The sequence below is a fragment of the Gavialis gangeticus genome, unplaced genomic scaffold, assembly GCF_001723915.1.
Source record: "Gavialis gangeticus isolate Ggan-Ray unplaced genomic scaffold, GavGan_comp1, whole genome shotgun sequence".
Taxonomy (NCBI): Eukaryota; Metazoa; Chordata; order Crocodylia; family Gavialidae; genus Gavialis; species Gavialis gangeticus.
Genome location: NW_017728996.1, coordinates 51152568 through 51163539, shown reverse-complemented (window position 1 = coordinate 51163539; position 10972 = coordinate 51152568). Strand labels below are relative to the sequence as shown.

The 10972-nt window shown below is 45.9% G+C and overlaps 1 protein-coding gene across 3 annotated transcripts in view; it reads left to right on the top strand.

Moving 5' to 3' along the window:
* BBS4 (Bardet-Biedl syndrome 4) overlaps positions 1–8222 on the top strand; it is an 87710-nt gene extending 79488 nt beyond the window's left edge. For 2 of the 3 annotated variants that reach the window (XM_019504488.1, XM_019504490.1), the window contains 3 exons: positions 3922–4063; positions 5229–5436; positions 7128–7272. In XM_019504488.1, the coding sequence (XP_019360033.1) occupies positions 3922–4063; positions 5229–5436; positions 7128–7270 (493 nt within the window). In that variant the 3' untranslated portion in view covers positions 7271–7272. Of the gene's footprint in view, positions 1–3921; positions 4064–5228; positions 5437–7127; positions 7273–7712 lie in introns of those variants that run through there. The other variant, XM_019504489.1, reaches the window with a different exon arrangement.
* Positions 8223–10972: the final 2750 nt, after the last annotated feature.

Genomic DNA, 10972 nt, shown 5'->3' with positions numbered 1-10972 from the left:
GTTTAAAGTGCCCCTGCCACAATTTTTAAGCGCAGGACGCTGATAAACAAGACTCTGGAGTCTGCTGGAGCGCAGTAATTACCGTGCTCTAGCAGACTTAATTAATCGAGTCTGCTCCAATGTGCTGCAATTATACCACATTGGAGAATCCTCGCTGCTCTTGTATAGGGGCCCTCTATGTTTGGTTGGGGAGGCATATGACTTAAGGGAGAGCATCCAGGCAGCTCAGCAATGACTATGAGTTTGTGAGAGGAGATCAAAGAGCACAAATTGGAACTCAGCTTTACAAAGTCAGCCTAAATATCTGGCAGTCTTAGGATACTGGAGCCATACACAATTACCAGAAAAACAAAACCTCATCAAAGCTGAAATTAGAGCTAACAGTTAGTGACTTCTGGGAGGCACACCCAGACTTTTTTAGCCTTGAATCTTTTGTGGCTTGTTCAGCTGACTTCCCTTGTAGTTTTTCCAGTTATTCTGTGGTTGAATCCCCATACCCACAGGCATTCTTTGCTGGCATATCTCGTACAGTTTGGCTGGGAAGATGATTGCAGCTTCAGTTTCCACATCCATGAATAATTTTTATAGAAGCAGCAGCATGATACTGGCCTGGGTGCCAGAGCGAGGTCTGGAAGAAAAAGGACCTTTTAGATGTCTTTATAAAAGATGTTGCTTATTCCTGGCACTGGATAGAATGTGGTTATTCTTCCTCCCACTAAAGATTCTCTGACCTGTCCATACACTTCCCCTCTCTTGGGGAAAGGCTAGTCTAATACAGAGAGATCAATCTAGATTTCTAACTACTATTCTCAGAAGTCAAATCTGGTCTCTCTTACCCCAGTTCACAGCTTTTATGCATTGCTTCCTGGGCTTTGATACTGGCAGCAAGGTTTGTAGTCATGGAACCATTGAGTTTCTCTGTTAAAGTAAATCAAGGGTATTAAACTTGTCTGGCCCCATGGGACAGATGAGTGACATGGGCCTAATCCATGGGCCAGATTGGATCAGCAGGCTCACAGACTTCAGATCCCTGCTAGACCTCCCATGCAGCCACAGCTCCCACTCCTGCCACTCTGGGATCCTTGCTGCATACAGCATGCATTCTGGAGTGAGCGGGGCAGGTGCTGCAGGCCACACTGTCCATCCAGGACCAGTACCACATGTAGTGTGGATTCCAGACTGGCTACTCTGGGATCCATGCAGTGCCCTCAGCAGCTAGTCCAGGACAGCACTGTATGCAGTATCTGCTCCACCCAGTCTGGGACCCACATTGCACATGGTGCGTGTGAGTGCCACATGCAGCATAAGTCTCAGACCAGCTGGAGCAGACACTGTGTGCAGTGCATGCCTGGGGCAGGCAACATGCATGCAGTTCCTAGAGTGGTTGAAATGGGTGTTGCTTGTGATGTACACCCTGGGCTAGTCTGGGTCAATTCAGACCCAGGGGTAGCACCAGGGGCTGGATAAGAGGACTCTGTGGGCCATATCTGGCCTGTAGACCATACGTTTGAGAAATAAATTAATGGTTTGGGTCCTAAGTGCTGCTAGATCTTTTTTTCTAGCAGTTTCCTTTGTTGCAGCATTGTTGCATCTGTTACCTAAGACTGGTTGGTCATGGTCTGCACATAATGTGATTTTCTATTTGTTGGACAATATCTGTAAAACTTAAATCTTCAGTACCTAGGTTGCAGCCTTGGTGAAAGGCTCATAGTGGTGTTATAGTGGCGCTGGACTCCTTAGTTAACCCTGATAGTTCTGCTGCGCAGTAGGAGTAAGTGCCAGCCCCTCAGGCATCACTGTTTATTGACTCCACAAAACACTATTATCCTGGCATGTGTGTTATGATAGATGTGCATGTCTCACCTTGGTGCATACATGTTATATCATTCCTCCCTGGGGAAGAAGTACAATTATAAATTATGCCATCACTCTACACACTTTATTAGCATCTCTTAATCATCCCTTTAGAAGATGATTCTGATTTTAAAGAAGGCCTAGCCAAATGCAAGCCCTGGTTGTCTGCATCCTAGCCTGTGGCAAGAATAAATTGCAAACATCAGGTTATATAGATTCCATGCTGGAAGTGGTTCTGTTTGGGTTATCTTTCTATATCAGAGATGAGGCAGATGCACTTTGTTCAGTTTTCTTCAAAAGCAAGCACTGAGCTCAGACTCCTGCAGCATTGTCAGCGCAGCCCTCAGGCGAAATGTGGGCATCCCACTTAAAACAAAATTTGTTGTCTAATCAAGTTAAAAAAAAGACCTTGACTACTGAATTGGAGTTTGTTATGCCATAAATTGGTGGAGCATGGAGTTATACTTCTCGTAGTTGTTTAGATTGCTTATATCTCTGGCACTTGCTGAGACTGTTAGAGAGAAAAGTATAAAGGGCTGTTGTGCCTTAGCAAAGAGCCTAGATGCCTTGGAGAATGAGATTTCCAGGAAAGAAATCTCTGAAATGCTTTATCTGTGTATGCTGCTGTCACAGGAGAATGGGAAGCTACACAGTAGAGCATGCCAACATCTGGGAATGCAGTGCTATAGGTGTCCATGCTTTTTTGTGCACATGCATTATGAGAATCCTTATTTACTGCATTACCTACTATTTATCTGAGAGGCTGTTTACACATGAGAGAGTTTAGGGTTTTTTTGAGTGAGGGAGAGGGAACAGAATGAAAGAAAGAGAGAGAGATTTATTCTGCAGTACTCTTGAGGCCCTGCTGGCTCTGTCTCTAGCACATGCCTGTTCTGGAGTCTGGAACCACAGGGTCTCATGCCACCAAGTTGTTTTGTCCCATAATCCTGAGCAGGGAGCTTTTGGAAGACTGAGGTGAATCAGTGATCCAGATCACTTTGCGTACTGTAAAGAGCCACCCCCCCACACACACACACACAGTCAGCCAGTGTGCACTGCCATGTGTATGGAGGCCAAGGCAGAGGCTTTGCAAGGTCCTTCTGCCCTTATCCAACAACAAAAGGTGAAAAATGTGGGGGAGATTTGCACTCAGAGAGAGAGAGACCAGTGCAGCACAGCTCCAGGCTTCACTGATGAACACTTATTCTAGCCAGAGACTTGAAGAGCACAGACGTAGTTCACTTCCAGTCATCCTTACACAGTCCTTGGGTACAAGAACACTTGGTCAACTAGGCTAGCCTGGGGGGGATGCTGGGCTCTCAAAGGGGCTGTTAATATTGAGATTGGCTTTGTATGGAAGACTATGGGCTCTGGGCACAGATTTCCCCATTAAACTGCTGGGAGCCTGATCCCATTTAAAACTTAGGGAACCAGGTGTGTACAATTGCCCATGCAAAACCAATTTCAGTGTTAGTGACTCCCCCATCAGTCAAGCTTTACCATAGCTCCACACCTGATGAAAAGCACAGAAACTTATTGACCCTCTTGCTCTGTAGCGGCTCTGAAGCCAGGTAGCAAGTCAAACCCAGAACATACTGACATGCTCCATTTCTCCAAGGCCACTTCCTCACTGCATTTCAGTTTACAGCCCCAGCCATTTTGCTGGTGGAATTGGTCCCAAAAGCTCCATGCATTTTTTGTGAGTGGGGATGGGTGAGTGCTTTATTCTTGCTCAAAAAATACCTGAAGCATTTTTATTTAAAAACAATTTGTCATCCAACAGAGAGCATGTATGTCAACCTGAAAGGTTAAAAGTGACTGAAAACAAGGGTTACAAATTTTATCTTCCAAACCACCTTTACTCTAATATGACAGCAGTCTCCATGCATCACTCTGGTACCTTGTTCTCCTGGAGAGTCACCAGGGTTGTCGTGGCTTGTTTGCTCTAGCTTTGCTGGTTGTGCTTAGCTCTGTATTGGGCTAGTCAGGGTTGATTCACACAGAGAACTTAAGACTGTAGCTCTTTGCAGCATGTGTCATGCAGCCTATGTGGTGTATTTGCTACAGGTGCAATCCCCTGATCAATCTGAACTATGCTGTTCTGCTGTATAATCAGGGGGATAAGAAGGGAGCACTCTGCCAGTACCAGGAAATGGAGAAGAAGGTCAATGTACTGAAGGAGACCAGCACTCTGGACTTTGACCCTGAGGTAGGTTGGTAAGAAGCAGCAGATGTGAGCAAGTAGCTGTGTAGTTATGAGTAGCACTAAAAGAGCAGGAGGTTCAGCTTTTGAGGCCAAAGTCCACTTATTAGAAAAAGAACACTGTGAGCTAGACATGTATAACTAGACCAGCTGTGCCATGAAAGCTGCCTGCTTCATCTCAGTGCTAATAAATCAGGCTTTTCAATCAATAAGAAACAAGGCAGGATTCCTTCTCAATTAAGTGAACAGATTAGCAGAGAGGTGCTTCCGTGTGTTCTAGCCAGTTTCATACAATTTGGTCCTTTAAGCTACTGGTAATGAGTGAAAGGCAATGCCTGCATACAGCCTAGGAGACTGCTCATCTGAAACTCTCAGCCATCTCCATAGGGGTGAGTCTACAGCTGTATTGTACAGTCACTTTTTAACAAAAGGTGGCCTGGGTGATATAAATATAATGGGTGGAGGCAGAAGCTTGTCTCCTGTGCATAAGTGCTTATAGCAAGACTTGCCTTAGCCAACTGGGAAATGCACTTGTTTCAGCTAATTCCTTTAGCTCTTTCCTACCACCCGTGCTGAAAAGGTCAGTCCTGTAGGGCAAGGATGCTCAACCCTCAGCCTGTGAACCAGATCTGGTCCCCAGAGCTGTGTCATCCAGTGATGGAGCTCCCCACAGGTCTGAAACTTTGACAGCAGGGGAGTGGTGCCACCACTCCCTCGCTGCCGAATTTCTGGGTCCATGGGGAGCCCTGCAGGCTGGATAGCATGGCCCTACCCACTACAGGATGGTGCAGGGGAAGAGTGGGGTGCCAGGGCCCAATCCTGGGGTGCAGGGGCCCAATCTTGATGTGCATGGGTGGCCCAGGGACCCTGAGCCCAATCTTGGTGTATGGCGGCCTGCTCCCAGTGTGCCAGGCAGAGGCAGTGCAGGGCCCAAAACTAGCACATGGGGCTGATCCAACCCATGGACCAGCCTCACAGCACTCATTCAACCCATGGGGCCAAAACATTGAACACCACTGCTTGTAGGGTGATGCTATTCTCTTATTGCTTTGCCAAAACTCACAAATGGAAGCTGAAGCTCAGTGATTTGGGCTGGGCCAGGCACTGCTGTTCTGTATGCCTTACTGCATTCCTGGTAGCAATTCTCTTTTGCTCTCTATTGCATGAGAAGATGGTGGACATGGCCCAGAAGATGGGAGCTGCTCTGCAGGTGGGGGAGAGTCTGGTCTGGGCTAAACCTATTAAAGATTCCAAAGCAAAGCAGCGAGCTGCATCTGGCAAACCCTCCAGCACTCAGCAGCCTTTGGGCTCTAACCAAGCCCTGGGCCAAGCTATGTCTTCAGCAGCTGGGTATGGGAAGACTATTCAGCTTTCTTCAGGTAATTCCCTCTATGGGGTAGGTAAATAGGAGAGGAGGGAGTGTTAGAAGGTACAGCAACTGGGCAGGCATGTCCCTTTCTTTGTATACTGGTGCATGGCACATGTTAACAAGGCCCTTAGATGATGGTACAGCATAGATCTAAGAATTTAGCATCAGCCAAGCCTTACTTTGTGAGGTAAAAGCACCTGGAACAAAAGGGCTTTGACTCTGGTGTTGGGGCTGCATTGCACCATAGGGCTCTTGCACAGTTCCTGAAATCTGGCCCTGTGTTTCTTAATGTCCCTGACACTTCTGAACCATTAATTCTTCCCCCCATGCTCTGGGAAGGAGCTGGTTCCAGGAACCAGGCCTCTTGTCTTCATTTGTCAGATGACAGAGAGCTGACGGAAAAAGAGCGAGGGGCAGGCTGCTGGGAGAAGGGAGATGTCTGATGATGTCCAGATCACACTGGCAGCACTCAAAGCCCTCCTTTGTAATGGAACCTGGCTTTCCTTTTCTGAGCTCCATCCTGCTCAGGGCAGTTCAAGAGAGAGACATCCTCAGCAACGAAGGAGCAACTGCAATATATGAGGAAGGTGGGGGGCTACCTTCTGACCCAGAGCTTGCGGGACTGAACTTCTTCTTCCCTATCCCATTCACTCTTTGGTTTCGAGAAGAATGTTAGAAAGCACTGCTTGTGGGGATGCTTTTGCTCAGGTAAATCTAGTTGCAAGGGGCTGAAGCAGGCAAGAGGTTCTGTAGCCCAGGCTCCACTTCCTGCAGAAGTTGTTGTCAGGAAAATTTAGAACAAAATATAAAGAGAATGAATTGGGTTTTGCCTACCAAAATGTGCATCAGGGATTTTTTTTTCTTGCCTCTGCAGCCTTCAGCCCCATGCCAGAACACGGAGCAGAGCTCCTTTGCAACTTCAGTCAACATTCAGTTCAAGTCTGCACGTAAATAGCTACTTGAGAATATAACTAGGTCATTTTGATTACTTTATGTAGTTTTAGTTCTTTCATATCTGCTTTCCCCACAGACTTTTGTTGCAAAAACAGTGAGCTGTCTTTATTCCCACTTGAGTATAATCCAGCCCTACTTGAGACTCTGAGGGGGGAAATAATATGAACTGTTTTAGGCTACTATTGGCTTTGCAGATTGGATTGGTCCCTACATTTCATTTCCATTTCTGTAAAACAGAAATAAAGACCTCTAGGGGCTTCGAGACCAGTGGCTGGTGAACCTGTAAGAATGTAGTAGAATTGGCAAGCTAATTGCAATTACAGACATGAGCAATCTGCAAGTGATTCATTTTCAGTCGCGCTTCTGTGTTTTTTCTCAGCACAGTGAATTCTTGCAGAAGAGAATAGACAGGACACCAATGATGTAAGGAGTGAAAGAACATTGCAAAGACCATTTATGGTATCCCCAACTGCCCCTCTCTCTCCTCATGGCTGTCTTTATGAAAGTAGAGCATTATTTGCTTTACTTAACCAATATCCCTTCCATTCAGCATTGTTACAAACTGCTAAAGGCTCCTGCCTGCATGTGCCAACACTAGTTGGTGAAAGGAGAAGCTGAGGCCTGGAGGGGTTACGTCATGTCTACGTCATGATACAGGCACAGCACAGCCTTGACTCCTCTGCTAGTACTGTTTCTTCTGGCCTAAAGAGGAAGGATTGGAATAACCTTTCTCTCTTCTGTACTCAGGTGTTGGAATATCAGCTCCGCTGGCCAAGCCCCCTTCACTGCCTCTGGAACCTGAACCAGGCTCAGAAACGGGCCCTGAAGAGACTACAGAGCCCCAAGAGCGAAGAAAAGAGAAGTGTAAGAGCAGACTGGCTGCAGAATAGAACATCAGCAGTGAACAGACTACTGCTGGCCCTTTGGGAGCAGACTCAGCACAACAATTTGCTGACTGAAGTGGTGGGGAAGGGCAGCTGCTTCTAGCATAGTCTGCAGTGCATTCACCCCACTGAGAGCTTAGGCAAAATGCAGCTGTATGCTGGTAGTGATGTTAGCTTCTGCCCTGTGAGTGGGTATTTGCTCAACAGCACCCAGAGGAGGTTTCTAAGTAGTTACCACTATTGCTGTTGTACTGCATCATGAAGGAATAGACAGAAAGGTCCCTTCTTTCCTTCGGGGACCAGCTGCTTGGTTATTTTACACACAAGTCAGGCGTAAGCCACCCAGAGGGGTGCTGAAGTGCTGAGATTGCCTCTCATCATGTTGCACTGTCAACTACAGTGATCCTGCAGCTTTTAAAGCAGCAGATTGAAGCAGTTATCTCATTAGGACACAGTGAGGATCAGTCCCCTCTAGGAACTGAGCCTGGAGCCTCGTCAACAGCCGAGGAAGCTCTGCCACCTCCCTGTAGCAAGGTCAGTGGTAGAAATGGGGGATGGGGAGGATGATGAAGTGCAGAAAGCAAGTGGCAGCCAGGTCAGTCTGTGGGCTGCCAGCCTAGAACAAAGCTTTTGTGCCTGATGGAGGGCCTCAGCCAAGTCCTCTGTTCAGTAGAGATGAGGCTATAGGCTCCTGAGCACTGGTGCAGTCGAGTTGTTCACAGTCAGTGCACAAGTTTAATTAAGTCACACCTCTCTTCCACCTTTTGTGAAAAACCATTTGCAATACCCTTCCCTTGGGCAGCTAGCTGAAAGGAACCTGCAGCCTGTGCTCAGTGCTGAGCCCCTAGTCAGGCTGAAACCATCATACAGTGATGCCTGTCCTGCAAGGTGGGAGGGGATAGAGACACCTTCTCTCTATGTGACTCTTTGGCAAGGAGCAAGGGAAAGGAGAATAGGCTTGTTAAAGTTTACCTTGGTTCAGTACTCATAAGCCTTGTTAAAGTTTACCTTGGTTCAGTTTCATACCACGTGCCCCAGTGTTAGAGCTTGCAGTGTCCTCTGAAAAGCCCCAGTTATACTTCCTCTTTTTGCTGGAAGTTTTAAAATAGGTTGGGCAACTGTCAGCTCCTCTGTAAGTTACTGTGTGCTTCATTCACGGCTAGTAAAAGGCTGCAGGTGAGCAGGAGCTGGTCTGTTTAATCACAGTAACTGATAACTTTATGAGTTAAGTTGCTGCTGAACTCAGTCACCTCACTGGTATAAATGACATGTAAATAGTCCCAGGCAGGCTGACAGCTGCACCACTGAGATTTGTAATAATTCACCTTACAGCAAAAAACAAAACAGCTCTACTGTCAGTGGAAAACCTAGGCTTGGAGAAGAGACGGGCCCGTGGAGCCAAGTAGAAACAGAAATTGCGTTGTCTTTTATTTTGCTGCTTCTAGCTACTCAAGTTCTAGAGGGAAGTTTTTCTCTCCAGAGGCAGCAAGTCCATTTTTCAGTAAGTTTACTGGTAGCAGAATTAGCCAGTTAGGGTTACTTATCTTCTGATCCTATGCATATTCTCAACCATCCCCTTCCTATAGAGCTGAACCATGTAAAGTCTAACCTCATGTCTAACACTGCTAAAGCAAGAGGAGGTGTACAGCCACAGTCTCTAAGTACCTGTTCAGCGTCCTCACAGAAAAGCATTTGAAGGCCAACCTATTTCACATGTTATCTCGGCCCAAGAGGGGAGCATTGCAAAGCCTTTTATAAAACTTCATTCAACCCCTTCAGCTGGAAAAGTAACTTTTTGGTGATTACTTCAAAAACAACTGCTGACTTAACCTTCTTGATATGATGGGAAGGGACAGGTAGTGGAAGATGACTTAAATGCCTCTCAAATACAGCCCCCTTCATGATGGTCACTATTATGTGAGGAAAATTACATTAGTATCCTGAAGTATGGTGGGTGCTTAAACAACCTTGCCTGTGGTAAACTGTTTTGCAGAGGTGTGACATAAGATCCTGTGCACATTTCTTCCTCAGGAAAGGACACAGCAGGGCCCAGACTCTATCTCCTTGCTGTCTGAGGGTTATGCCAGTTAGTTCGCTTATGGTTTTCTGTTAAGACAACTGTCACATGTTGAGTGATCTGGCCCTTCAGGAGAAACTGCCCTTGCAGCTGCAGCCAGGCTACCTACTCCACATCTAAATGTAGCAAGGAACATTAATGCCCACTTGAAGTCCTGGGAGTTTTTCAAAGGCTCTTTTAGCTTAAACTGAGACTAAGTTAAAGAAAATGAGATTTTACACTCCCATCCATTTCACTACTAAAGACATGTCTCCCTGGCCTGTTCTTGGTGCCACAGTTCCTCCAAAATAACCATTTCCTGACTACAAATTAAAGTAGAACTACTGCTGCATAAAACCTCAGAAGCAGAATTGCTCTTCAAGCCCTTGTCTTTCACTCCCACAGGGCACATTGCTGCTAATTATGTTTTAAGTGATTATTTAATGTCTAAAGCATGTAAATGCAACAGGTGCAAGGCATCTTCAATAATGTTGTCACAGGAACTATGGGACAAGCTTCACAGGTGTTAAGAGTATTCACAGATCTTAATGACAGTTTGGAGCAGCAGGTGCCCACCACCTCCAGAAGTCAAGTTGTCGATCTTGTTCACCTTCTGAGTCAAAAGGTGCAAAGCTGCATGGGCATTATTGAATGTAAATGCAGTTTGGGCCAGGTTCCTGTCAGGGCTAACACCGGCTATTGAGTCTGATTATGCACTGCCATGCAAAGTAACACCAAGGCAAGTTCAGCTTAACTTTACTTCCCAATTGCATTTTAATGCAAGTTCAATAAACTGATGGCAAAGAGGGATGGCCTTGTGAAAGCACTAAACAGAAAGGAACACTTAAAAAAAAAACAAAACAACCTGTATGATATCTAAGGAAACTGCAGTCCAGCAAAATTGGGCTATAAGAAGGCTTAAAACTGAAGTGAGCAAAATAATGTTGCTTTAACGGCAGCTGCTGAGGCCCAGGAAAATCTCCATTCCAGCTAGGGAGGTGATGGCCATTTCAGTTTGAGTATTATATAAAAAAAAAAAAAGTCATTTACCCGAGCATGGATCAATAACTGACAGTGTCTGTGACAGAGAAATCCCATAGCCTAAATGAAACAGGAAGACTGCAGTTGGCCTCCAAGTAATGGCCAGGCTGTAACATGTTGCTTTGAGGGGACTTGGTAACCTAAGTCTTTACACCAAACAGGTGTGGAGAAGGGCAGGAATAAGGACTTTTGTTTAAGGCTGTTTCTGGCAGGTTATGAAGCAGCTCTTCTATTTTGACTGATTTAAGCAGTCTCTGCCAAACTTCAGGATTCTTATCTGGACCACAGAGAGCAGCAATCATTAGCCTACAAGACAGTAGGAATAGTCAGTTATATCTCCCCAGAAATTTGGAGCCCCTGTTTATGCTTGTAGTTGTGATGATGGTCTGCTTTGAAGTTTTCTGTAATGTCAGGATGTCATTGACATACTGCCAATGCACGTGCTATGTTTACAAAGTTCAGAGGTATTGAAAGATGGATTTAAAATAACCTTCCAGGGGAAGTTTGCACAGGAGAAGCAAATTGAAGACAGCAGGACCTTGTTACTCTCTAGCCTTGGGCAGAAGGGCAGCACATTTTTCAATATACAATTAGACATAGCTGCTGAAGAT